At 42.3% G+C, this 27,045-nt stretch overlaps 8 protein-coding genes and 1 pseudogene across 8 annotated transcripts; 4 read left to right on the forward strand and 5 right to left on the reverse strand.

Annotated features, from left to right (window-relative positions):
* Window positions 1-1,116: 1,116 nt before the first annotated feature.
* Window positions 1,117-1,502, reverse strand: LOC145517742 (histone H3.1-like; annotated as a pseudogene).
* A 908-nt stretch (window positions 1,503-2,410) lies between these two features.
* Window positions 2,411-2,803, reverse strand: LOC145517609 (histone H2A type 1-B). Its single transcript, XM_081520528.1, has one exon. It carries the CDS (start codon window positions 2,801-2,803, stop codon window positions 2,411-2,413), a length of 393 nt encoding a protein of 130 aa, XP_081376654.1.
* Window positions 2,804-3,128: 325 nt separating this feature from the next.
* On the forward strand, window positions 3,129-3,509 carry LOC145517096 (histone H2B type 1-C/E/F/G/I). Its single transcript, XM_081519353.1, has one exon. The coding sequence runs from the start codon at window positions 3,129-3,131 to the stop codon at window positions 3,507-3,509; it is 381 nt and encodes a 126-aa protein (XP_081375479.1).
* Window positions 3,510-9,457: 5,948 nt separating this feature from the next.
* LOC145517409 (histone H2B type 1-C/E/F/G/I) lies at window positions 9,458-9,838 on the reverse strand. The gene has a single exon (XM_081519759.1). The coding sequence runs from the start codon at window positions 9,836-9,838 to the stop codon at window positions 9,458-9,460; it is 381 nt and encodes a 126-aa protein (XP_081375885.1).
* A 278-nt stretch (window positions 9,839-10,116) lies between these two features.
* LOC145516837 (histone H2A type 1-like) lies at window positions 10,117-12,409 on the forward strand. The gene has a single exon (XM_081518555.1). The coding sequence runs from the start codon at window positions 10,161-10,163 to the stop codon at window positions 10,551-10,553; it is 393 nt and encodes a 130-aa protein (XP_081374681.1). The 5' UTR covers window positions 10,117-10,160; the 3' UTR covers window positions 10,554-12,409.
* A 147-nt stretch (window positions 12,410-12,556) lies between these two features.
* LOC145516835 (histone H1.3-like) lies at window positions 12,557-14,146 on the reverse strand. The gene has a single exon (XM_081518553.1). The coding sequence runs from the start codon at window positions 14,144-14,146 to the stop codon at window positions 13,508-13,510; it is 639 nt and encodes a 212-aa protein (XP_081374679.1). The 3' UTR covers window positions 12,557-13,507.
* Window positions 12,869-15,467, forward strand: LOC145516836 (histone H3.1). Its single transcript, XM_081518554.1, has one exon. It carries the CDS (start codon window positions 12,869-12,871, stop codon window positions 13,277-13,279), a length of 411 nt encoding a protein of 136 aa, XP_081374680.1. The 3' UTR covers window positions 13,280-15,467.
* Window positions 15,468-17,044: 1,577 nt separating this feature from the next.
* On the forward strand, window positions 17,045-17,356 carry LOC145516649 (histone H4). Its single transcript, XM_081518014.1, has one exon. It carries the CDS (start codon window positions 17,045-17,047, stop codon window positions 17,354-17,356), a length of 312 nt encoding a protein of 103 aa, XP_081374140.1.
* Window positions 17,357-18,347: 991 nt separating this feature from the next.
* On the reverse strand, window positions 18,348-22,224 carry LOC145516650 (histone H2B type 1-H). The gene has a single exon (XM_081518016.1). It carries the CDS (start codon window positions 22,222-22,224, stop codon window positions 21,844-21,846), a length of 381 nt encoding a protein of 126 aa, XP_081374142.1. The 3' UTR covers window positions 18,348-21,843.
* Between the last annotated feature and the right edge of the window lie 4,821 nt (window positions 22,225-27,045).

A 27,045-nucleotide genomic window follows, 5' to 3' on the forward strand; every position in this document is an offset into this window, starting at 1 on the left:
TGTTGAAGCCTGGTTTGGAGAATTTTCAGCATTCCTTTGCTAGCCTTTGAGATGAATGCTATTGTGTGGTAGTTTGAACATTCTTTGGCATTGCCTTTCTTTGGGAATGGAATGAAAACTGACCTTTTCCAGTCCTGCGGCCACTGCTTAGTTTTCCAAATTTGCTGGCATATCGAGTGCAGGCCTTTCACAGCATCATCTTTTAGGATTTGAAATAGCTCAACTGGAATTTCATCACCTCCACTAGTTTTGTTCAGTGATGCTTTCTAAGGCCCACTTGACTTCGAATTCCAGGATGTTTGACTCTAGGTGGGTGATCACTCCATCGTGATTATCTGGGTCATGAAAATCTTTTTTCTATAGTTCTGTGTATTCTTGCCACCTCCTCTTTATATCTTCTGCTTCTGTTAGGTCCATACTATTTCTGTCCTTTATTGCACACATCTTTTCATGAAATGTTCCCTTGGTATCTCTAATTTTCTTGAAAAGATCTCTAGTCTTTATCATTCTGTTTTCCTTTATTTCTTTGCATTGATCGCTGAGGAAGGCTTTCTTATCTCTCCTTGGTATTCTTTGGAAGTCTTCATTCAAATGGTTATATCTTTCCTTTTCTCCTTTGCCTTTTGCTTCTCTTCTATTCACAGCTATTTGTAATGCCTCCTCAGACAATCATTTTGCCTTTTTGCACTTCGTTTCTTTGGGGAAGAGACCCAGGAAAAACTAATTTAAAGAGGTTGGTTAGAACTTCGGCTTACATAGCGTCTTCATCAAGGAATAGATTTGTAGAGAAATGACAGTGCAAAGAAAAGCAGTTTTAGGCTTCTAAGGGCAGCAAACTGTGAGAAGGTAAATATATGGGAGGAAACTAACCCAGGTTTGTTAGCAAATTTCTGTGGAGCCTCTCTACTCTGACATGTCTACAGCAGTCTCCAGGACAGAATTTATATCTTGCCTTAAGGCAGAAAAAGAGGAGTAGAGAGGGCTTTTTCTTGCCATTATTGCTTATTAACTGCCTAGGGAGGTAAAATAAGGGAAAGCATTACAAGAGTTCTTATCGACAAAGTAGGTGGCTCTGAAAAGAGCCTTTTTCAGTACAGAGAAAGCGGCAGCCTTGGATTACGCCCTCTCTCCGCGTATCCTGCGGGCAAGCTGGATGTCCTTGGGCATGATGGTGACCCGCTTGGCGTGGATGGCACACAGGTTGGTGTCCTCGAAGAGCCCCACCAGGTAGGCCTCGCAAGCCTCCTGCAGCGCAGGTCGGTCTTGAAGTCCTGCGCGATTTCGCGCACCAGCCGCTGGAACGGCAGCTTGCGGATCAGCAGCTCCGTGGACTTCTGGTAGCGGCGGATCTCGCGCAGAGCTACCGTGCCGGGCCGGTAGCGGTGCGGCTTCTTCACGCCGCCGGTGGCCGGAGCGCTCTTGCGGGCCGCCTTGGTGGCCAGCTGTTTGTGCGGCGCCTTACCGCCGGTGGACTTGCGAGCGGTCTGCTTAGTACGAGCCATGAGGCTAACAGAAAACTGGCAGGAGAGTGTTTATGCTGCTAGTGCTGCTTCTGACCTTATTTATAGGAGCAGATCAGTTTGATTTCTTGGTCCCCCGCTGTGATCTAATTGGTTCCCACTTTGCCTTTCGGAGAAATATGATCGGATTTCTTTTAAAGATTTAACCGAACTTTTATCCTGAGTCTAGTATATCCTGAGTTCAGTATAACATGAGTCCATAACAGTAATATAACAGTGAAGTTTCATTTAGTACTGATTTTAATGTAGTTCATTCATTGAATTTTATGAACAGAGAAATAAACGGACTAGACAATTCTAATCTCGTCATCCGCAAAATTTAAAAAGCCCGTCGTGACATGTCATTGGCCAGCTATTCCTCCTTTGTTCTCATTTATTGATATACTTATTGACAGGAAATTCACTTGACTATGCGTATATATGTAAAGACATACACATCGTGTATAATATACGCAAAACCTCTCAGTATGAGGCATTACGGTCTTGTTACTTACCTACATATACGTCATCCATTGCGTACAAGCCCGAATTTGTGTCCTGATACGGAATTCCCTCAACATGGATTCTTGAGTTTACAAATCATATCTTTTGTTTCAGTTACAGGTGACGGTAGAAATCTACTTCCATGAAGATTTTATGGCGTAAAAGTGACCAATGGCTAACAATTGGGGCACCTTCGTGACAAATATGGGAGATGCTTTCTCCTTTTTAACACAAAACTTAATAGTGTAATACTAGTATAAATAAAATTTAGCTGAGATAAACCATTCGTTTTCATTGGAAGACGCTTCCTATACTTACTAAGTATTCCAGCACTTTCCAGAAAAAGTGGGTGGCTCTGAAAAGAGCCTTTGATTTTCAGAACTAGGAATGTAGTACTGCTCAATGGTTCACTTGCCCTTGGCCTTGTGGTGGCTCTCGGTCTTCTTGGGCAGCAGCACCGCCTGGATGTTGGGCAGGACACCACCCTGAGCGATGGTCACACGACCCAGCAGCTTGTTGAGCTCCTCGTCGTTGCGGATGGCGAGCTGCAGGTGACGCGGGATAATGCGGGTCTTCTTGTTGTCCCTGGCCGCGTTGCCCGCGAGCTCCAGGATCTCGGCCGTCAGGTACTCCAGCACCGCCGCCAGGTACACCGGGGCACCGGCCCCAACCCGCTCAGAGTAGTTACCTTTGCGGAGCAACCGATGCACTCGGCCCACGGGAAATTGGAGTCCAGCCCGCGAGGAGCGGGTCTTGGCTTTGGCACGAGCTTTTCCTCCTTGCTTCCCGCGCCCAGACATGGTAAGCGTTGAGCAGCAGCAGAAGTACCACAAGGAAAGCGGAAAAAAAAGTGATCTGCAAGCAGCAACAAGATGGCAGTTATAGTGCTGGGTGGAATTGCTGCATGCGAGATAGGATTGGTTAAAATCTTCTGTTTTCTGTCTAACCAATAAGAAAAGAGATCTGGTGGAGGTAAATTTACATAATCTCGTCACGAATGCATTGTCAAATCAAATATGAACATTCGTAAACACCTTATTTGCATAGGCCGCCTATAAAAGACCAGATCCTACGTGAAAGCAGGCATTTCAATATTTTCCTGGAGTGTTGGTTGTGTTAATAGACATGCCTGAACCGGCTAAGTCCGCTCCTGCTCCTAAAAAGGGGTCTAAAAAGGCGGTGACCAAGGCCCAGAAGAAGGACGGCAAAAAGCGCAAGCGCAGCCGCAAGGAGAGCTACTCCGTGTATGTGTACAAGGTGTTGAAGCAGGTCCACCCGGACACCGGCATCTCGTCCAAGGCCATGGGCATCATGAACTCCTTCGTCAACGACATCTTCGAGCGCATCGCGGGCGAGGCGTCGCGCCTGGCTCATTACAACAAGCGCTCGACCATCACATCCAGGGAGATCCAGACGGCCGTGCGCCTGCTGCTGCCCGGGGAGCTGGCCAAGCACGCGGTGTCTGAGGGCACCAAGGCTGTCACCAAGTACACCAGCTCGAAGTAAAGATGCGTAGCCGCTGTTAAACCAAAGGCTCTTTTCAGAGCCACTTACGTTTTCATCTAAGGAGTTGTATACTCTTTCTGCTCTAACTTGGGGGGCATTAAACTGCATTTATATTTGGTGTTTGAAATAATGTGAGAAGCTTATATCTTGAGAAGAAAGCTCTTTTATTTTCCCAAACTGCTGTATTAAAAAGCCCAGTTTTTTGGTTTTGCTTTGTTTTTTTTTGGTCTTATTTTCATGCGGAAAGCAAGGGCCGCTGGCTAGGTGAGGTTAAGGGAACTCCTTATCCTAGGAATGGTCTGGCTTCCTGGTACCCAGAATTGATTGTTCCTAGATTCCCCCAATCTTTTTCAGGCCAGATTCTATGTTCCCATATCAGCCTGAACCACAGAGTTAAGATCCTTAACTCTTATCAGGCCTCCTCTCCAGATTTCAAGATGCTCTGCACTTCCCCTGCGCCTCCATATGCTTAGACCCCTTGATTACCTTTGTAAAAACAGCTGATAGTTTTCTAGTTTACTGACGGGACATTGAAGTGATGTTAACCCTCCCTTGATTTAAAGCTTTTCTTTATTTCACTTACATGTGAAGTGTTATTCAATGCTATCTGGACATCTTTGAAAGAACATTGCCTCAGAAGAACATTGGTTGGAATTTGAATTATGTGAGGTAAATTATCTTTGGCTCTCACAGCCTCAGTTTCTTACTTTAAAAATGAGAATATTATGGGAGTTCCCTGGGTTGTCCAAAGGTTAGGACTCGGCGTTTTCACTGCCTTGGCCTGTTAAATCCCTGGGAAGGAAACTAAGATCCTGCCAGCCCTGTGGAGCAGCCAAAATAATAATAATTATTGTAACCAACTTCATTAACAGCACTTTTGTGTGAAAAAAATGCAATAATTATAATAAACACAAACATGTTAGATAGGTATACAACTCATGAAGTTATTTATGAACATTATGAGTTCAATTTTTTCCATCCTTCCTACACTTTATATATAATAAAGACATGTTTTTGAAGTAGTATTATAATCAGAAGTCATAATAATACTATAATGAGTGAGGAAAGTTCTCCATGAAATTAGACATTCTTTTGTTGAGTAGGACCCTATGAGGCCTTCTGTGGGAAATTCTTCAAGAGATGGGAATACCAGACCCACCTTACCTGCCTCCTGAGAAATCTGTATGCAGGTCAAGAAGTAACAGTTGGTCTGGACATGGAACAGACTGGTTCCAAATTGGGAAAGGAGTACAAAGCTGTGTATTGTCACAGTGCTTATTTAACTTACATGCAGAGAAAATCATGTGTAATGTCATGCTGGATGAAGTAGAAGTTGGAATCAAGATTGCTGGGAGAAATATCAGTAACCTCAGATTCGCACATGACACCACCCTTATGGCAGAAAGCGAAGAGGAACTGAAGAGCCTCTTGATGAACCTAAAAGAGGAGAGTGAAAAACCTGGCTTAAAACTTAGCATTCAAAAAACAAAGATCATGGCATCTGGTCCCATCACATCATGGCAAATAGATGGCGAAACAATGGAAACAGCAACAGACTTTCTTTTCCTGGTCTCCAAAAATCACTGCAGATGGTGGCTGCAGCCATGAAATTAAAAGATGCTTGCTCCTTGGAAGAAAAGCTGTGAGCAACCTAGACAGCATATTAAAAAGCAGTGACGTTACTTTGCCGATGAAGGTCCACCTAGTCAAAGCTATGTTTTTTCCAGTAGTCATGTATGGATGTGAGAGTTGGAGTATAAAGAAAGCTGAGTGCTGAAGAATTGATGCTTTAGAACTGTGGTGTTGGAGGATACTCTTGAGAATCCCTTGGAGTGCAAGATCAAACCAGTCAATCCCAACGAAAATAAGTCCTGAATATTCATTTGAAGGCTTGATGCTGAAGCTCCAATAATTTGGCCACCTGATGCGAAACACTGACTCACTGGAAAAGACCCTGATGCTGGGAAAGATTGAAGGAAGGAGTAGAAGGGGACGACAGAAAATGAGATGGTTTGCTGACATCACGGACTCGATGGACATGAGTTTAAGCAAGCTCTGGGATTTGGTGATGGACAGGGAAGCCTGGTGTGCTGCAGTCCATGGGGTCGCAAAGAGTCGAACACAACTGAGCAACTGAGCTGAACTGATGGGGCCTTCCCCCATAATCTTTGTTTTAGATCCTCTCTGAGGTATCTTCCCTGAGAGCTCAATTGGTAAAGACTCTCCCTGCAATGCCCTAGTTTGATTCCTGGGTTGGGAAGATCTGCTGGAGTGGGATACGCTACTCAGTCCAGTATTCTGGCCTGGAGAGTTCCATGGACTGTATGGTCCATTGAGATGTATATTCCATAGGGTCACAAACAGTCGGACACGACTGAGCGACTTTCACTGAGGTATCAACATTTGATGCAAGCTTCCTGACTTCTTTTGCAGAAGTGAAAACACTTCTGAATGGAAGATGTTAGCTACTTGATGCCCATGAGCACACAGCTCCATGCCTCCTAGAGCCTAAAGTGAAGTGAAGATGCTTTGTCACGTCTGACTGTTTGCGACCCCGTGGACTGTAGCATACCAGGCTCCTCTGTCCATGGGATTCTTCAGGCAAGAATACTGGAGTGGGTTGCCATCTCCTCTCCAGGGGATCTTCCTGAACCAGGGATCAAACCCAGGTCTCCTGCATTGCAGGCAGATGCTTTACGCTCTGAGCGACCAGGGAAGCCTGGAACCTAAGATCAGATCAATTTAACACTTTGAACACTATCCTGTTACTCTTTATAAGTCAGTGAGAGAATTTTATATAATCTGATCAAGTACCCTGCGAGATCACTTCCCTCAGCTAGCTTTAAAAAACCTTTCCAGGTGCTTGAGGCTTTTTATGGCCTGAACCACCTCTCATTGCAAGGCTTTGGAATAATCTTTTCTCTACTCCCAATGCCAGCGTTTCAGTTTGGCTTCACTGGGCGTTGGGCACAGGAGACCGAATTAACATTTCTGCTGTTAAAATCTAGACACCTTAGCTACAAAAGGAAATGTAAACTGTTGTTGTTAAAGCAATGTTAAAATTATGTGAGTCTGCAACATTTAGGAAGCATTTACTAGTACCTATAGTCATTTTCATATTTACCCTTCTAAATTTCAGATATGTAGTTATAATCTTAAAGAACATCATTGAATAAATACATTAATCAAAACGTGTAGGTGCATTAATTTTTGGTTGCTGGTCTGACAAATTATCACAATTATAGTGGCTTAAAACAATACATTTATAATCGTATGAGTCTTTAGATCAACATTCAGAAATGAATCTGACTGAGGTAAAATCAAGCCATCAGAGGGCTATGGCCTTTAAGAGTGAACCCGTTTCCATGCCGTTTGCAACATCTGGAGTGTTGTCTTTGTTCCTTTGCTCGTGGCATCTTTCCTAGATTTCAAAGTAAGCAGTATCTGGCCATTTTCATGCTGCCTTCTCTCTACATATGCACTCTGATTCCCTGTCCCATTGATAAGGGCCCTTGTATTATATTAGGTTCACTTGGGTTCTCTAGGATAAACTATTTATTTATTTGGCCTCACCACCCAGCATGTGGGATCTTAGTTCACCAACCAGGGATCAAACCCCCGACCCCTGCAGTGGAAGCATGGAGCCCTAACCACTGGACTGCCAGGGTACTCCCTAGAATAGCCGTATTTAAAGTCAAATGATTAGTAACCTATATGGCATATGCAAGCTTAATTCCCATTTGTTATGTGTCCCAACATATTCATAGACTACAGAGATTAAAACGTAGACAAAATTGCGGAGGCATCATTGTATCTAGCACAGTAAGTGACAGTATTTTTAAAATTTGACAGAACGGTATACATTTTGCTTTTGGCGTGAGGTGGAACATATGGACACACTATTGTATGTTATTTCTGGGAGTTCATATACTCCACTAAAGCTCATGTAGTAGACCTGGTTTAGATATTTACCTCTGGGACTACAAAACGCAAAAATTGTCTATTTACAATAGTATGAAGACTCCAGTACAGCTATATGTTTTAGTTTTCATTCTTTCAGTATATATATATATATATATGTATATATGTTGTTGCTTTTGTTCTTTATGTATATTGTGTTATTTGAATATTTGCATACATTTTTGTGTATGTTGTGTTGTAAACTTAAGTGTTGTGCTTTGAGTGGGAAGACTCATGAAAGTAATTTACACAATGTTATAGGCTATTATGACTTTTTTCCTACCAGGGTTGAAATCCTAAATTATTTTAAAATACACTCCTAGCATTTGTTCAATATGGGATGTCATTTATAGCAGTTTATAACCTTAAGCAGGTTTGTAAATGGGGCCTCTCTGGTGGCTCAGCAGTAAAGAATCCCCCTGCAAGGCAGGAGACGTGAGAGAGGAGGGTTGAGTCTCTGGTCTGGGAAGAACCCCTGGAGGAGGGCATGGTAACCCACTCCAGTACTCTTGCCTGGAGAATCCCATGCATAGAAGAGCCTGGTGGGCTACAGTCCAGAAGGTCACAAAGAGTTAGACACGACTGAAGTGACTGAGCACACACACTCCCAGGTTTGTAATTATGAGAAAGGGTAAGTTATAACGACTGTTGTATATGTGTTCACATGACAGGAGAGTGGTGGTAATTGGAATGACGTATGAATTATTTTTTCATTAATTTTTTTGCTGACTGAGATGAAAACAATCATATGAAATCCACCTTGGGAGAAAGTAACATAGTTTAAGGGAGAGGATGCACCAAAATACCTTCTGGGCATTTCTTTCCTGAACTGCCAGTGTTATGAATCCCAATATGGTAGTTTGGCAATGGTCTAACTTTTCATTAGAGAAACCTTGGACAAATTCTCTTTACAACTAAATGATCCTATTCTGGAAACAGTGATACTCACTTTTCAACCAGTATGTTCATTAATTGCCCTGTTCCCATTATTTTGAAAAGTTACATTGCTTTAAGCAAATAAATCAAATACACGTACATTTTCTTCTTACCACAACACTAATAAAAGAAGCATTGCATTACATCCCCCATATGGCACATGCCACATGGTCAGCCTGCTCCTGGACCACAGGTGTCAGTCACAGCCAGGACCACACCCCGAAGGCAGGGGACCTCCTGCAGAATACGCTGGTAGTTGGGTGGGTTCTGCATCCAAGCCTCCAGGTCCTGGGCAGCCCAGGCCTTCCCCCGCCACTCTGCTTCCTTGACTGGAAAGGGCCCAGAACTGCCTCCCAGGTGCTGTACTGGCTGGAAATTTGGGGTTTGAGGTGGGGCTGCTGGTGTGAGCAGTTCTTGTGAGCCTGGTTCTTGGGCTGTGAGCAGGTGCTGCTCCTCACCAAATCGCATCTCCTAACCTATAAAATATATGCTTACACTAGCCCCCGAGAGATTGCAGCAGACAGCGGTGCCTCCTCGCTTACCCTGGTCAGCCTGTCACAGGCTCTGCCCACAGTGGGCATGTCTCCCCCACTGCATGCAGCTTGGTCTGGTGTTTGGAACCGGTCGGCCCTGCGTCCAGTACTCTCCGATCACCTTGTCCACTAGGGACCTGGAAAGCCCACCTTGCACTGATAAAAAAGCATTGTAAAACTAAAGTTGCCCTTTTCATGAATTCAGTTTGTAAGGCACACTATCACACCAGTTCAGGTGATACTTTCATGTCCACACTTGGTTAGCCTTGAAGCCATAGTGAGCAGTGAAAGCAAAAAAAAAAAAAAAAAAAGCCATACTACTACTGACCAAAAGTAAAAGGACATGATCTGTGTATTGGCGGTGTTAGCACCACAGGGCAACAAGCTCCTTTGAGCAAAGTAATGCAAAGAAAAACCAATTTTGGCAATCGGTAGTTACTACAACCCTTCTACTGAAAAAGTGGGTGGCTCTTAAAAGAGCCTTTGAAATCAAACGTGAAAAACGCTTATTTGTTGGGGTTACTTGGAGCTGGTGTACTTGGTGACCGCCTTGGTGCCCTCAGACACCGCGTGCTTGGCCAGTTCCCCAGGCAGCAGCAGGCGCACGGCCGTCTGGATCTCCCTGGATGTGATGGTCGAGCGCTTGTTGTAATGCGCCAGGCGCGACGCCTCACCCGCGATGCGCTCGAAGATGTCGTTGACGAAAGAGTTCATGATGCCCATGGCCTTGGACGAGATGCCGGTGTCCGGGTGGACCTGCTTCAGCACCTTGTACACGTACACGGAGTAGCTCTCCTTGCGGCTGCGCTTGCGCTTTTTGCCGTCCTTCTTCTGGGCCTTGGTCACTGCTTTTTTGGAGCCCTTTTTTGGGGCCGGAGCGGACTTGGCTGGTTCAGGCATACCTAAGAAACAATACAACCTCCAACCAGAAAAAACAGTGTGCTAGTGTTACATTGGTCCAGTTACTTGTAGAAGTAGTATGCAAAGATGGTATGTAAAATCTTGCACTTTGATTGGATAAATTTTGCTAGCTAGTGTGGCGATATGCAAATTATGTGCCATCAGTTCTCGTTTTTAATTGGTTGCTACGTTTAAGACACTTTAGCCAATCAAACTGTGTAATTTACAATTCGGCTTATAAGTATAATTGCCTCTGATTTGCTAAGAGAATTGGTGTTCCTTTTTCTTTTCTTTCGGTTTTCCGTCTGTTTAGACTGTTAAAATGTCTGGACGCGGAAAACAAGGTGGCAAGACTCGGGCTAAGGCCAAGACCCGGTCTTCGCGTGCCGGACTTCAGTTTCCCGTGGGCCGAGTGCATCGTCTGCTTCGCAAAGGGAACTATGCCGAGCGGGTCGGGGCGGGCGCGCCGGTGTACCTGGCGGCGGTGCTAGAGTATCTGACCGCCGAAATCTTGGAGCTCGCGGGCAACGCGGCCCGGGACAACAAGAAGACCCGTATCATCCCGCGTCACCTGCAGCTGGCCATCCGCAACGACGAGGAGCTCAACAAGCTCCTGGGCAAAGTCACCATCGCTCAGGGCGGCGTCCTGCCCAACATCCAGGCCGTGCTGCTGCCCAAGAAGACGGAGAGCCACCACAAGGCCAAGGGCAAGTAAACTGGAATATTCAAGTTCTTGTTCCTTGACTATTCAGTCTTAGCCAAAGGCTCTTTTCAGAGCCACCCACGTATTCATTAAAAGGGCTTACATTTTCTTTAAGCCGAATGCTTTTTTTAGTACAATTTGTCCATCTTGGAAGTGCTGAATTATTGATGTCCGTATTTACACTTGGAAACGCCAAACCAATCACTCAGTTTAAAGTTAGAGAAAAAAAAACCTCCTCTGCTAAGTAAGTATGTGATCTACAGAAGCCTTGTCTAACAAGTAACTTAAACTGGTCAATTCAGCAGGTCCTCAGGGTTGTAAATCCTGAGAAAAGGGTTGCAATAAGATAATGAAGAGTAGATACTGAAAGTTGACATGGAGATATAGTTAGTGACCTACAGGTTGTTAAAGCCACTCCTTTAGCACTACCCCTTGTTGAAAAGAATTGTTTTGCATTCTAATAGGACAAATTGATCTGCAATTCACACTTTCGCTTTTAATAGCTTGTCTACTAAGCTGGGCTCTAATTAATTGTGAATAAGCATACAGTACTGTATAGCCTGGAGCTAAAATTCATTTAGGTAGGGCTTAATACAGGGTCACCTTGAGTTCAAGGAGCAAACAGTTACACTTGGGTTAATACAATAGGAAGTGTGAAATTATTTCAGGGTTAATGGTTTTAGTGCATTCTCAAAAATTCTGTACAAAGAAATATTAAGAATCTCTAATAAGAAGTGAAGCCTGCACAGGCCCCAATATGTCTGTGGTTTGGGGTTGCTGTATATTTCATAAAGCAGCTTGTTTCCTGTGAAGACAAAATCCTCTTCTTTGATAGAATATCTAACATATTTGGGTTTCACATCTTCTAGGAAGAGGAGTTCAGAGACTGAGACCTGGGCTTTCATTTGAGGTCGAGGTAACCAGACGATCCAGACTGGGATGTAGTTACCACACTTTTCACTGTTAACCCAGTCTGGATTCATGGACTGCAAGGAGATCCAATCAATCCATCCTAAAGGAGATCAATCCTGGGTGTTCATTGGAAGGACTGATGTTAAATCTGAAACTCCAATACTTTGGCCACCTCATGCGAAGAGTTGTCTCATTAGAAAAGACCCTAATACTGGCTAGGATTGGGGGCAGGAGGAGAAGGGGACGACAGAGGATGAGATGGTAGGATGGCATCACTGACTCGATGCACGTGTGTTTGGGTAGACTCCGGGAGCTGGTGATGGACAGAGAGGCCTGGCGTGCTGCAATTCATGCAATTCATGGGGTGGCAAAGAGTCGGACACGACTGAGCGACTGAACTGAACTGATAGTAGTTGACTCCTTAATAATAGTTTCTAAAAGGTGTTATGTCTTTCCAGAAGGTGTTGTCTTTCCTCTCCCTTTTCCCCGTATCTTAGAGATATAATCGGATCACAACCTATATGGGTGTAAAATCTGAAATATTTATATATCATTAGTATACACTGTACTGTAATTCTAGGGATTCCTTTCTCCTATCGCCACAGCTCTCACTTTAAGCAAAAAAATGACACTTGTATATGATGGCTTGGAATGAACTGCAAGAGCCCATCCAGTAACTGCCAAGGGAAAGCCATTTAGGTCTTATGGGGAAGTTAGAGGAGGGTGTGTTCAGGGGGCCTGGTTTGGGAGTTGCAATAAGTTTTCAGGCTTCTTTCCAACTTCTGCTTTCATATGATCTCTGAACTCCTAAAGTGATGGTTCTCAATCCTAACACATCCAGCACTCTTTTTAGAACAAATACTGTAACCACTCCGTTTCCTATACTGAGGTGGAATTTATAGATAATATAATCTACCAATACATATCTTAACTGTAATATAAAAAAGAAAATAAAAGGAAACTATTTTGTTAAAAGAGTTCAAAAAGAGAAATGTAGAAATTGATGCAAAATTAGCCTTACTAAACTTGAATGAGGATATAAAAATAACGACCAATCACAGGCAAATACGCCTTTTCAGAAATTGATCAAAAGAAAGCCAGTCTGAGGTGCGAAATTTTAAAATTTTTATTCCACGAACAGCATTAAGCGTTGTGATAATTTGTGTTAAATTCTGCGGAGAAAAGCCACAGAACATTGTAAAGAAATGGCATAAGGAGACGGAGGCGAGAAAGGGTTGAAACAGCCATTCAAAAGAAGGCTTACGTCATCGGGGGAGTGAACTTGTCTACCAATACCTTCACTGCGAGCCATAAGGAACAATTGTCCAATCAGAACGGGACTCTCTTTATATATACTGGTAGAAAGGGGCAGGGCTCCGTTTTTCCATCAGTTAGCTGCTTTTGGGAAATCTGTCATGGCTCGTACTAAGCAGACCGCTCGCAAGTCCACCGGCGGTAAGGCGCCACGCAAGCAGCTCGCCACCAAGGCGGCCCGCAAGAGCGCGCCGGCCACCGGCGGCGTGAAGAAGCCACACCGCTACCGGCCCGGCACGGTAGCTCTGCGCGAGATCCGCCGCTACCAGAAGTCCACGGAGCTGCTGATCCGCAAGCTGCCGTTCCAGCGGCTGGTGCGCGAGATCGCGCAGGACTTCAAGACCGACCTGCGCTTCCAGAGCTCGGCCGTGATGGCGCTGCAGGAGGCGTGCGAGGCCTACCTGGTGGGGCTCTTCGAGGACACCAACCTGTGTGCCATCCACGCCAAGCGGGTCACCATCATGCCCAAGGACATCCAGCTTGCCCGCCGTATCCGCGGGGAGAGGGCCTAGATGTTTTTCCCCTGTTAAGTATCAATTTTCAACCCAAAGGCTCTTCTCAGAGCCACCACTCTTTCTGTGAAAGAGCTGTGTACTGGTATCTATCTCCATTGCGAGGTTACAGAAACTACTTACCCCGAAACCCCTGTGCCTCCCAGGTAAAAGAGGTATTACAAGCTCTTTAATAAGATAAGTTGGGTGGCTCTGAAAAGAGCCTTTAAGAAACTAACCTAAATTCCCCTACTTTTTGGGGGTCGCCTTTTTCGGCTTGACCGCTTTAGGCTTGGCGACCTTGGGCTTATGAACTTTAGCCTTGACTGGACTCTTGGCCGCCTTGGGCTTGGCTGCCTTCACCTTTTTCGGGCTTTTGGCCACTTTCTTCGCCCCAGTAGCAGGCTTCGTCTTCTTCAAGGTCTTCTTAGCGGTTTTCTTCGGGGTGGCTGCGCCCGTGGCTTTCTTGGGCTTCTTAGCCGCCCCGGCAGCCTTCTTGGGCTTCTTAGCCGCCGCGGCAGCCTTCTTCGCCTTGGGCTTGGCCTCCCCGGTGGCCGCCTTCTTGTTGAGCTTGAAAGAGCCGGAAGCCCCGGTGCCCTTGGTCTGCACCAGGGTGCCCTTGCTCACCAGGCTCTTGAGACCCAGCTTGATGCGGCTGTTGTTCTTCTCCACATCGTAGCCGGCCGCCGCCAGTGCCTTCTTGAGCGCAGCCAGAGACACGCCGCTGCGCTCCTTGGAGGCGGCGACAGCCTTGGTGATGAGCTCGGACACCGGGGGCCCGGACGCCTTGCGCTTCACGGCACCAGTGGACTTGTGGGCCTTTTTCTTCACAGGTGTCTTCTCCGCAGGAGAAGGAGCAGGAGGCGCAGCAGGTACAGTTTCAGACATGATTGTCGCTTTGGTTACCTAACAATAAAAAAGTAAAGTCTCAGAGTTGAGTAGGCAGACCTCTGAGCGTCTCTTATTTATACACACAACGCCACTGCGCGCTGATTGGTTCCCAGCTGTCTTCAGCTTGACAGCAACCTAGTCTCAGCTCCATCCCGGAATTGTGTTTGTTACAATTCAAGAAAGCAAAAAATAAAAAATTCCCTGTGGAGGCATCACATCAAGTATATTCTACAATGAACCAGGACACCTCAAGGTTTGAGACTTTTGTGGTTACTTCCTCCAGTTTTTATCACGTTGTTCAAAGCGTGTTTCAAAAGCCCCTGACATTCATGCAGATTCAGAGTTCAGAGGGACAACTTTTTGATTTTCGTCTAAAATACAAATCTTCTCTATGTGTCTTCAATAACATGCTCTCAAGTGATATTCTATAGATTCTTGGCTTTTCATGCCTTCAACAATGGCTTGATTCTTATTGCGACTTAACCCAAAAATCTGTTTCATATGAGGAGAAGTAACACAGACTCTTTCACGACTTCTCTCCAAAAGCTGTAGTAAAGGCTCCTTGGAATAGTAGCAATATCTGATAAGAAAAGTCATTATTTAGTTTGAAAAAGTTTTATCGTAGCTTCTTATGGCTATTTAGAGGGTTATTTAATTTGGAGATTTTAGGCATTCAAAATTTGTCTAGGAAAATGGCAAAAGCGATAACCAATGATCATCGTGTCATGATAGTTGGGCTTGTGTTGCACTAGCTGATGACAGAGAAGATCCATGTAAAGACTGCTTTATGGGTTTTAAAAATTATTTCATTTACCTTGATTTTACTAAGAAGGATCACTTCTTAAAATGTTCACAAGCTCTTGAGTTCTGAGTTCTGTCATGCTTCTGGTAGATAAATTTGGCAAAGTATATAAGTAACAGAATTAAGGAATATCCACATACACAGCACTCCCAGGTACATAATTCCCTTAAGAGAGGAAAATTTAAAAGCATTTATATTCACTACTATGTTTATTATTTAATCAATGATATAAGTTTATAGGAAACATTATAGCTTATACTTTTTGTTCACTAGGAAATAGATTGATGGTAAAAAGTAAAAAGAGCTTTGATTTTCTTCTTCACTCCTCAAACTATGTCTTTAACATATTATGTTTATTTTGAAGCAGCCATGAATGTCTTTGTATTTTTGATAAAGCTTATGAGCCCCTTTCCAGAGCGCTTTTCAGTGCTTATGTTAATATACATAGGATTACAAAGGAAAACATTTGTATTAAAATATTATCAAATTTATTAAAAAATCCAAATTGGTGAGGTATGCATGTGTTCTTCTTTATTAATTCATTACATAATAACATTACCCATATGACCAAGTCTAGAAGGTGTAATATATTTAAACAATATGAGAGATGGAGATTGACAGCTGCAACTGCGACTTGATATGAATATAGCTCAGGTCCTGTCACCCATACTGTTTGTTGCCTGCATTCAGAATAGGAGGAAATGCTAAGGTTTGGTTGTAGTATAATAAAAATAAACTTGGAGTTTTTGTTCTATACAATGATCTGAATCCATCTATATGTCTCAGGTTAAGAACTCTATTCTGGAATTTGTTTCTGTGCATTGTAAACTCATGGAGCAGCTTTGATAATCTTGGTTGTCCTCACAGACCATAGAGCTTTGATAAACTTGGTCCTCCTCACAGATCATGGAGAAAAACCAAAAAAAAAAAAAAAACCTAAGTCATCTGGAGCTCAAAGTATTTAACTATTCATTAAATCTTTATGTGGGCTTCCTTGGTGGCTCAGACAGTAAAGGAACCACCAGCAATGTAGGAGACTGGGGCTTGATCCATGGGTGGGGAAGATCTGGAGGAGGGAAAGACTACCCACTCCGGGATTCTTGCCTGAAGAATTCCATGGACAGAGGAGCCTGGTGGGCTACAGTCCATGGGGTTGCAAAGAGTCAGACACGACAGAGCAACTAACACATTAAAACAAAACAAAACAAAACAAACTTATAAATTTTTATATGTTATTTTGTGGAATCCTCAAAGGAAGGTTTTAGTAAATCAACTACTTAGACTTTCACTTTAGGGGCATGAATTTTGAGTGGAGGAGTTGAGAGAAGCCAGGATACTGTAATATGTCATAATAAATAATGCCGAGTAATTGCAGATGTTTTTAAAAAGTTGTATTCTCTTTTAAATTTCAGTGCTCTATAATTTACACTTTCTTATACATTTAAAAGGAAAGAAAAAAAAATGTGTAGACTGCTCAAGGTCACAAGCCAGGATGTGGAGCAGGCTGTCTCCAGAGCTTGACTGGAGTAATGCCACCGGCTTGCAGAAATAGAATGTGGTTACAGATATAATGCCAGATACAACCTGTCTGTAAATTAATTTATAATCATACCACAAATCTTAGGCTTACAGCCCAATAAATTTTTTTTAATTCACTTTGGCATATACATATTTATAAATCTCCAGCGTAGCACTCAATGGATTTGCTTAAATCCATAAAGCACTTCATAAAGAACAGTAGCATGTGTTATCTGATTATTTCCTATTCTAGGAAGTCTGAAAAACAAGTATCAGGCTTCTTTGGGGAAAGTGTATGAACTGTTGCCTCACTTAATTGCTGCCCGTTTTGTATGCAAGCACAAACACAGGTACCCATAAATAGGAAAAAGAATTTCTATTCCATCTCCACGATCCAGTCGCTGCAGGCTCCTTACCTAGCTGCTACAGCTGTGAGCAAGCGACAAATAAGCGAAGGGCGGGAACTGGATATGGTTACCGCCCCTGATCTTGCCGTTTTCAAACAGGTCCGTTCAGTTACTATAAAAGGCGCAGTTAACCCTGTTCGTTGTGGTTGTTCGATTGGCGGCTGAATAATGTCCGGACGGGGTAAAGGCGGAAAGGGCCTTGGAAAAGGTGGTGCTAAGCGCCATCGTAAGGTTCTGCGAGATAACATCCAGGGCATCACTAAGCCCGCTATTCGTCGCTTGGCTCGCCGTGGGGGTGTTAAACGCATCTCTGGGCTCATCTATGAGGAGACTCGCGGGGTACTGAAGGTGTTCCTGGAGAACGTGATCCGAGACGCGGTCACCTACACCGAGCACGCTAAGCGCAAGACTGTCACCGCCATGGACGTGGTCTACGCGCTCAAGCGCCAGGGCCGCACCCTCTACGGCTTTGGCGGCTAAGTTCCAGGCAGCCATTTGGCATAGCCTAGTAAAACCAAAGGCCCTTTTCAGGGCCACCTATCCATTCACTTGAAAGAGTTTTGCGCTTTATGATGTAGTACGAAGGTGTTTAGGCAGCTACTGCTTCTAGTCCATAGTTTTACATTGATCTTAACGCTTTTATCCCCCTGCATTTCAGGCTGTTTGCAGACCGGCAGAGCTGATCCGTAACCTCAGGTTAATGTATATGTAGCGGGTAGTAGTGAGGAGGCCAGCTCAGTGCGGTAGACACTTTGCAAAGCCGTTAGTGAAAAGCTGAAAGGCGTCTAGAAACAAAAGATCTGCTGCTGCTACTGCTGCTAAGTCGCTTCAGTCGTGTCCGACTCTGTGCGACCCCATAGACGGCAGCCCACCAGGCTCCGCCGTCCCTGGGATTTTCCAGGCAAGAACACTGGAGCGGGTTGCCATTTCCTTCTCCAGTGCATGAAAGGGAAAAGTGAAAGTGAAGTCGCTCAGTCGTGTCCGACTCTTAGCGACCCCATGGACTGCAGCCCACCAGGCTCCTCCGTCCATAGGATTTTCCAGGCAAGAGTATTGGCGTAGGGTGCCATTGCCTTCTCCGGGTCTGATGCTAGGAAGATGAAAAAATCTAGATAGGCATTTTTGAACTGAAAATATTAAAAACAGCATGCCTTCTCGGATATAACAATAAGAGGGAATGTTTGATCATAAAATATTTTGAAGCCTGTTAAATTCTAGAGAAAACTACTTGGACATTAACAAGATTGTAAATCGACTATAGATTTTATATATATAAAGAGAAAGTACTTGGGGTTCTATCTTAAGTTTTAAAGTGGGATGGAGACAGACTGACTTGCCTCTGCTCTGAACTGTCCTCCCATCCCCAAAGCTACTGATTTCTCTTAACCTTTCATTAAAGTTGATATAAGTGCTTCATATAAAAATACAGGTTTATGTTCCCACTCCAGTATTCTTGCCTGGAGAATCCCCATGGACCAAGGAGCCTGGTGGGCTACAGTCCATGGGGTTGCAGAGTTGGACACCACTTAGCAACTAAGCACACTGTACACGTTTACAAAGTCATTATTATGTTGGCTCTTTTTAGAGTCTAAATATTTAATAATCTGTCATTGAATAAATAGTTTATTAGGTTTTCAAGAAACAATCTCAATACCTCTCTTCAGAGATAAAAAGGAGAAGGAAACCTTGTACACAGGGATGCTATTCTTTGTCTCTCTCGTTGGATAAGTCATTTAAACCTCTGTATGACTGTTTCCTTATCTTAAGATGGAGATAACATTAATTCCTATCTTATAGTTTCGGGGGTGAATGACATTAAATAGTACTTCATATTTTGGCTAGTGCCTGTCACATGATAAATGCTCTATGTTTTGGCTGTTGTTATTTGTATTGGTATTCTTATTTCTCATAACATCAAAGAGACACAGAGAAAAAGAAAGTGGCATTTGAACCATGATGACATACACTTGAAGTCTTGAATAACCATTTTCTATATTTGTGGTCTTTAGCAAATTACTAATCACTGTTCCCTTATCTGTAATGTAGGAGTAACTTCGTATTTTTGTGAGGATTGAGTGAAACAACCTAGGAATATGTTGATATATATGTTCAACAAATGTAGTTTATATATGTTCTTAAGAAATTGAAAGTGTACAAATAGAAGTTCTTTTGGATGTAAACATAAAAAAAAAAATTCCAGATAATTAAAAAAAAAACTTTCTAGAGTTAAATTTGCTGACTATATTTAAGGAATTACTGAACACTTACACCTTTTTCTTCAGTCCCTGTTTTCAATTTTAGGAAAACAAATCTGATTAATCCAGGTGGGGAGATGCCTACATCAATCAAATATGATGGCCCAAAATAGAAGGTAACAACATAATGGCCACACATGGGACTCAGTCCTAAGTAGAGTTGTTTCCAGGCCATAAACTCATTTTCATCCCCCAGAAACTCCTGTGTTAGCTTGTTCTTCACCATATATTAGATGTTCTCAAAACCTACCACATAAGGAGCATCTTTATTTGCTGGGCACTTTTTTTGTAAGCCGAGTTCTCACATCTCCCCAGAGCTAATGAAACAGAAACTTTGGGAATGGAGCCAGCTATCGATCCTTTAACAAGCCCTCTGGGTGATTCTGATGCATACTCAAGTTCTTTGTAGGTTCAGTACATAATTCACCTCTTGGGAGTTGAATGTACAATGAACTTGGTGTATGTACCTTCTATCTGTCTAGAAGGTTCTTACATCAGGCCGTGCACGTGCCATCTCAAAGGTCATTTGCCCTCTTTCTTTACTAATACAATCTGTTTTTTTAACATCTCCCTTTCTCTCTGCCTTGTGCTCCAGGGAAAGCAGAGTTCCCCTCTTAGGCTCAGGAATGGGGTTCTGATTCCACCCAAGTTCCTCAGTATTGATTAATTGGGGGGCGGGGGGTGAAGGTGGGTATTCAGCCAGTTGTTTGTGGCTCTGAGAGCCTTAAACAGTGGAGTACAGCTTCCCCAAGAATGTAGTCATTAGGCTGAAATTGGAGTTGCTGGTCAATAAAGTGTGTATATTCTGGGGATGGATGTGGAATCAGGAACATTTCAGGCAAACAAAAATTGCAGAGGCCTGGAGGCTGGAGAGAGAGGCCCACAGTTTAAAGGGTGTAGGGGAAGGAGGGTGGTGGGAACAAAACCAAAAAACAATTAAGAAACACAAAACAAAATAGAGGAAAAAAAAAAAAATCCTTTGAGTTTCGGTTGGAAAGAGATGAGGGCCAGACTTTGCAGGGCTTGTGGCCATAGCAAAGATTTTTTGATTTCTGTGAGATGGGAGATCATGCAAAGGCTGTGAGCCGGTAAGAAAAAAAAAAAAAAGAAACATAAAGCCCCCCACGGTGACTCTGGAATAGAAACCAAATTCACTATGGACAGAAGAGTTTCAGTATCACCTCAAACTCAAAGCAAGGTGATCAGAATCAATCCAAAAGCAATTGTAATTTGGCAACCTGAAAATAAACTTGTTTGTATCCTTGTGCTTATTTTTTTATCTTTCTGAGACAATAAAAGGGAGCTCGGATAGACTGGTCAGGGAGGCCGCCTAGGATTGCTTCTAAAGGAAACAATAGCTGTTCTTGGGTGGATTTGTCATTTCCATGTGTGGGTGAGGTGCCCTCAACTGAACCCTTCATTCCTAACTTCCAAAAGGACGCCTCTACCTTGCAGTTTCCGGAGAAATGAGGAAGAGCCCTGCCTTTCATTTTTCGGGATTTATTCTCTTGAGCATAAATCGTAGGCTTTCAAACCTCGGTGTTCGGCTCACAACGTTAAAAAGCGTCTTTACATCCACAGTTCTTGTTTGCGTTCTGAGCCGGCCCTGAGGACCCCTCTTCTTTGTCACCAGGATCGCTGCCTTTTCTGAACTGAGCGCGGGGAGGGCTGGAGGCAGGATAGGGGTATGGGCTCGGAAGATCGCAGTGACCGGACGGATTGGAGATTGTTAAGAGACAGGTTTCCTAGTATGTGGCCGCACCAGTGAGAAGACTGAGGCGGCTGAACACAGAATTCTGTGAATTTTGCAAGTCTAGTTTGTAAAACGAGTCAGGAGACTGGGATAAGATTGTATTAAGAAAAAAAAAAAAATCGAAATGACGAGAGCCTCTTTAAAATCCAGGAGGAAGATAAAATAAAAAAATAACTATTTTTCCCTTACTGGAGAGATGGAGCCACCAAACATGTAAAGAATCTTAAGATAAAATGCTTAGTCAGAACTCGAAAGCCCTAGGCAAAGGGCTTGGAGTAGGCGAGAGGGAGTAAAAGGAATTAGAGGTAGTAGTAGTAGTGAAAGTCACTCAGTCGTGTCCGACTCGTACGACCCCCTGGACTGTAGTCCGCCAGGTTCCTCTGTCCATGGGATTCTCCAGGCAAGAATACTGGAGTGGGTTGCCATTTCCTTCTCCAGGGGATCTTCCCGACCCAGGAATCGAACCCATGTCTCCTGTATTGCAGGCATAGTCTTTACTGACTGAGCTAGGAGGAAAGCCCTGGAGCCACACAAAAGAATTAAGGCAGAGACCCGCAACGTCATACTTACGAAGTTCCGGTTTAGAGAGTTGGATTTTCAGAGCTAACTGTTGCCTCTCTAATTCCGCAGAGTGACGGTTTACATTATCACCAAGATCAGAGATTCATAAAGTGCCCATAGTAGCCAACGGAGCATCCTGTACAAATTTTATCAAGATAACCTGGAGCTCTAAGAATTGGGGTTAGCAGATTATTTCAGCCAACGTTCAGTTAGGCTGCTGGGGACCTTTGTAAGCGAAACCGTTGGTAGAAAGAGTAGGCAGTAAGCCGGCTACCTAAGTGCTTTGATAAATACGTGTTATTCTAAATACTAAGTGAACGGCGTGCGTAGCTCTGATGGTGAAAACGTGAAGTGGCTCTGAAAAGAGCCTTTGGGTTTGATTGTTACTACAAATATATCTACTTGGAGCTGGTGTACTTGGTGACAGCCTTGGTGCCCTCGGACACCGCATGCTTGGCCAGCTCGCCGGGCAGCAGCAGGCGAACGGCAGTCTGGATCTCCCTTGATGTGATGGTCGAGCGCTTGTTGTAATGCGCCAGGCGCGACGCCTCGCCAGCGATGCGCTCGAAAATGTCGTTCACGAACGAATTCATGATTCCCATCGCTTTGGATGAGATGCCGGTGTCCGGGTGGACCTGCTTCAGCACCTTGTACACGTACACCGAGTAGCTCTCCTTGCGGCTGCGCTTGCGCTTCTTGCCGTCCTTCTTCTGCGCCTTGGTCACCGCCTTTTTGGAGCCCTTCTTCGGGGCCGGAGCTGACTTGGCTGGATCCGGCATTATGACTGCAGTTTCTTCTGAGAAGAAGTAACATGGCGTCCGCGCCACCGAATTTGTAGGCAACATTATGCAAATAAAGGCCTACTTTCACACTTGCTGATTGGTTCATCTGCATGCAAATGAATGATTCCAGATCTACTTTCTTATAACCTGTGACAGTTTTCCAGCAATCAGGCCAATTTTTTAATCTAGTTAACCTTTTAATAATAAATTCTGCTTCGTTTATAACAATTCAGACTAGTTTGTTAATTTTAAAAACTAGAAGTCACTCTCGCCAGTGTTTTGAAATTACCAAAGATGCCAAGCTCGAGGCACAGTTCTGTCTCCTATTTGCAAGGCCCGTTTATACTTCCTTGAAAGCAGTATCATTACATCTGAATCTAGATTTTAGACCAGGGACAGGGAAAGGAATAACTGAGAAGAAATAAACGAACTGTGGTCATCCATACAATTCCGAGTACAATGTTTCCTATTGTACACAAGCTGCAGAAATAGACCGTGAAAATAAAGGGTAGGGGGAAAAAGTACATTACTTGAAAGGAGATAAGAAATTTCGTAGCTCATATGGCTACAATCCTTCGAATTGTAAAGGATCAAATCACATCTAGTTTAGCCACAAAGGAAGGTCAGAAATAGTTCTTCAGTCTAACCAGTGAAAAGATTAAACACACACAAACTGAAATGGAAGAACCCGTTGTTTAACGCCTATATGTTAAAGTTTTTATTACCATCATCATCATTTTCGACTGAAACCAATTCTTAGCTAATTCTTCCAATTCCATCTTTCTTTTCTGCAGAGAGGTGTGCTCCCTGAATTTCCCTTTTTTTCCTAACATTCCCCAGGCTCCTTAACCTTCCACAGATAACCTCCAATTCCTCAAGTTTCAAATTTGTGACCTAGGTTCCTAGCGCCTCTTAGTGCTTTATGAAGGCAAACACTCCTTCAGGTGGGAAGCCTCTTCACCAGCCACTTTCCTAGATATAATGTGAACAGGTTGATTGTGATTCATTTATTCAGCAATTATTTATTTAGCATCTATCACGTTACGAACATTCTACCAGGAACTTGGGATGTCCAAACATAAGATTATAACAAATAGTATCAAATGGAAGAGGGAAAGAGACACTATGGAGGATGGGCATCCAAAGAAACAACAGCCTTAGATTCCCTCTTTCTCTCAGACAATGATTTCCAGATACTGAAATTATCAGACTATAAAATAACAATTTACTGAAAGCTTAAAGAAATAAAAATCTGATAATGCAATTAAGGAACAAGAAACAATCAAAGCCAGCCTAATTTAAAAAATAGAAAAAGTAGAACTTCTCAAATCAAAAAGAGCTATATTCCATAAAGATAAAATTAAAATCTACTGATAACATGAAACATTCGGGACCTCATATGCCCATGATTACACAACCACTAACTATATAAGGTAACAGCTGACAGAATTAACAGAAGTACAAGTTTAGAGCTGTTTGTCAAGTTTCATTATATTAAGCTTATAAATTCTCATAGCAAACAAAAAAAATGTGTATGCTTATAGAAAATTTGGACAACACAAGTCAACAAACTTGATCTACCTGTGTGATTCCTGTACTTCACACATAATGTCCATTTTTTAAAGCACACATTTAATAATCTCAAAAATTCAACACTGGCCTCAGAAAATGTCACAATGGATACAGAAGAATCAGTTTCATATATATTGCACTCTTTTATCATAGTCTAATTAAAGAGCAATAGAAAAGGTTTTTTTTTTTAGGATAGTAAAAATAAAACAATCTTGATATATGCTTGGAAACTAAAAGCACACTTCTAAATACAATGAATTAGAATATTGTAAGGGAAACTGTGCAATATTATGAGATAAATATAAATGGGAATAATACACATAAAAATTGTTGGATGTAGCTCTGTAGCTAAAGGTGTACTAAAAGGGACATATATAATATTAAAAGCATACTTTAAGGAACAAGAATCACTAAAGATACACAAAGTAGGTGTTCAACAACAACAACAAAAAGCTAGAAAAAGAACAAGAAAGTAAATCAAAATTAAGTTGAAAGAATTGGTCTTAGAATTCTTAGAATGTGTTGTACTGTTCTGAATGATGCTCTGTTTCAATTCCAGATAGGCCACTGCTAATGTATTATGTATTTTTATGTGGTACACATATTTACCAACCCTACTGAGTTCTTATTTGACTTCATTGTGTGTTTATAGGTTCTAATGGATTTTCACATTGATATATTATTTTAAGTATGTCAACCTTAAAATTTTTTTAAAAATTTTAAAAATGGAGATAGTCCATAAACAACAACCTTGTTCTTTGAAAGGTCTTATAACAGTAGACAAACATCTAGAAAAATTAATGAGGAGAAAAAGATTGTGTGTGTGAAAAAATTATACAAGTAGAAAAAGGACAGTTGCTACCAAAAGAGAGATATTAAGCTTAACAGAAAACAATAATTTTCAAGAAAAACTTAAGTAATGGGCTAAATAAACAAGTTATGATTATGGAAATAAGACAGGCAGTTAAAAAAAAAATGTCTTGTACTCTTCAGTCTAAATGATACCACACTTGGCTGGGTTTTACAGGTGGTACTAGTGAGATTTAAGTAATTGATAATCCCTATTTTACAGAAAATGTTTCAATAGAAAAATAGCTATCTTGCTTTTTTTTTTGGAAATTGTTTACCCTTACCTAAATTGGATAGGAACAACACAGAATTAAAGAAAGAGAAAGAGATGAGAAAAAATTATAGTCTCATTTTACTTACGAAATTTCTTTTTTTTTTAAAAGCTCTATTTAGAATGCAAGCAAATGGAAACCAAGAGATAACATTATTTAAAAAACAATAGTATATTATGTTGGGTTTATGATAAGAATGGAAGAAAACTTTAACATTCGAAATCTGCCACTGTAAGAAATTAATAAAGAAAAGCTGTTATCATTTGCACAGATACTAGGAAAGTATTTGTTAGAATATGACATGCTTTCATTACCAATATTTTCAACAAACTAGAAGGATAAGGAGTAGTGACTCACTTCATAAGGAGCAGCTACAGTGAGCCCAACATTTAATAGTGTAATTTTAGAAGGATTCCAAAAGTGTAAAAAGACAAAAGCTTTGTGGTACCACTCTTATGCAACATAACATGGAGGGCCTGGCCAATATCATGAGACAAGTACAAGAAATAAGAAGGATAAGTATTCAACAAGAAAAGACGTTATCCTTATTGTTTGAAAATAATATGTCATTGTAAAAATTAACAAGAATCTATAAACAATTAGATCTTCCTGAGCATAAGGGGGTTACTGGATATATGAGTACCACATAAAAATTCATGGCCTTTCTGGATTTGAAATAGAAAATTCAGACATTATTTACAACAGTGTAATACATTCTAAGGATTCTAAATCCAAGAAAAAATACTCCAGATCTGTATAAATAGAACTATGAAATCCTGAAATTAAAAACAAGATTCACTCAAACTAAGAGACAGATATACATTAGACTTCCTTCCTCAGTGATCAATGCAAAGAAATAGAGGAAAACAATAGAATGTGAAAGACTAGAGATCTCTTCAAGAAAATTAGAGATACCAAGGGATCATTTCATGTAAAGATGGGCGCAATAAAGGACAGAAATGGTATGCACCTAACAGAAGCAGAAGATATTAAGAAGAGGTGACAAGAACACACAGAAGAACTATACAAAAAAGATCTTCATGACCCAGATAGCCACAATGGTGTGGTCACTCACCTAGAGCCAGACATCGTGGAATGTGAAGTCAAGTGGGCCTTAGAAAGCATCACTATGAACAAAGCTAGTGGAGGAGATGGAATTCCAGTTGAACTATTTCAAATCCTTAAAGATGATGCTGTGAAAGTGCTGCACTCAATAATGTCAGCAAATTTGGAAAATTCAGCAGTGGCCACAGAACTAGAAAAGGTCAGTTATTCTAATCCCAAAGAAAGGCAATGCCAAAGAATGTTCAAACTACTGCACAATTGCACTTATCTCACACACTAGTAAAGTGCTAGCTCAAAATTCTCCAAGCCAGGCTTCAACAATACATGAACCGTGAAATTCTAGATGTTCAAGCTGAATTTAGAAAAGGCAGAGGAACCAGAGATCAAATTGCTAACATCCGCTGGATCATCAAAAAACCAAGAGAGTTCCAGAAAAACATCTACCTCTGCTTTATTGACTATGCCAAAGCCTTTGACTGTGTGGATCATACCAAACTGTGGAAAATTCTTAAAGAGATAGGAATACCAGTCCACCTTACCTGCCTCCTGAGAAATCTGTATGCAAGCCAAGAAGCAACAATTAGAACTGGGCATGGAACAACAGACTGGTTCCAAATCGGGAAAGGAGTATGTCAAGGCTGTATATTGTCACGCTGCTTATTTAACTTATATGCAGAGTACATCATGAGAAATGCTGGATTGGATGAAGCACAAGCTGGAATCAAGATTACTGGGAGACATATAAATAACCTTAGATATGCAGATAACACCACCCTTACGGCAGAAAGTGAAGAGGACCACCCTCATGGCAGCCGGTCCCATGACTTCATGGCAAATAGATGGGGAAACAATGGAAAAAGTGACAGACTTCAATTTTGGGGGCTCCAAAATAGCTGCAGATGGTGACTGCAGCCATGAAATTAAAAAAAGATGCTTGCTCCTTGGAAGAAAAACTATGACCAACCTAGACAGCATATTAAAAAACAGAGACATTTCCTTGCCAACAAAGTTCCATCTGTGTAGTCAAAGCTATGATTTTTCCAGTAGTCATGTATGGATG

Source organism: Giraffa tippelskirchi, chromosome 8 (assembly GCF_054371585.1).
Source record: "Giraffa tippelskirchi isolate mGirTip1 chromosome 8, T2T-mGirTip1v1.2.pri, whole genome shotgun sequence".
NCBI lineage: Eukaryota > Metazoa > Chordata > Mammalia > Artiodactyla > Giraffidae > Giraffa > Giraffa tippelskirchi.

Bases quoted from the DNA above. Each gene is read 5' to 3' on its own strand.
- LOC145517609 (XM_081520528.1), bottom strand. From the start codon at position 2,803: ATGTCTGGGCGCGGGAAGCAAGGAGGAAAAGCTCGTGCCAAAGCCAAG.
- LOC145517096 (XM_081519353.1), top strand. From the start codon at position 3,129: ATGCCTGAACCGGCTAAGTCCGCTCCTGCTCCTAAAAAGGGGTCTAAA.
- LOC145517409 (XM_081519759.1), bottom strand. From the start codon at position 9,838: ATGCCTGAACCAGCCAAGTCCGCTCCGGCCCCAAAAAAGGGCTCCAAA.
- LOC145516837 (XM_081518555.1), top strand. From the start codon at position 10,161: ATGTCTGGACGCGGAAAACAAGGTGGCAAGACTCGGGCTAAGGCCAAG.
- LOC145516836 (XM_081518554.1), top strand. From the start codon at position 12,869: ATGGCTCGTACTAAGCAGACCGCTCGCAAGTCCACCGGCGGTAAGGCG.
- LOC145516835 (XM_081518553.1), bottom strand. From the start codon at position 14,146: ATGTCTGAAACTGTACCTGCTGCGCCTCCTGCTCCTTCTCCTGCGGAG.
- LOC145516649 (XM_081518014.1), top strand. From the start codon at position 17,045: ATGTCCGGACGGGGTAAAGGCGGAAAGGGCCTTGGAAAAGGTGGTGCT.
- LOC145516650 (XM_081518016.1), bottom strand. From the start codon at position 22,224: ATGCCGGATCCAGCCAAGTCAGCTCCGGCCCCGAAGAAGGGCTCCAAA.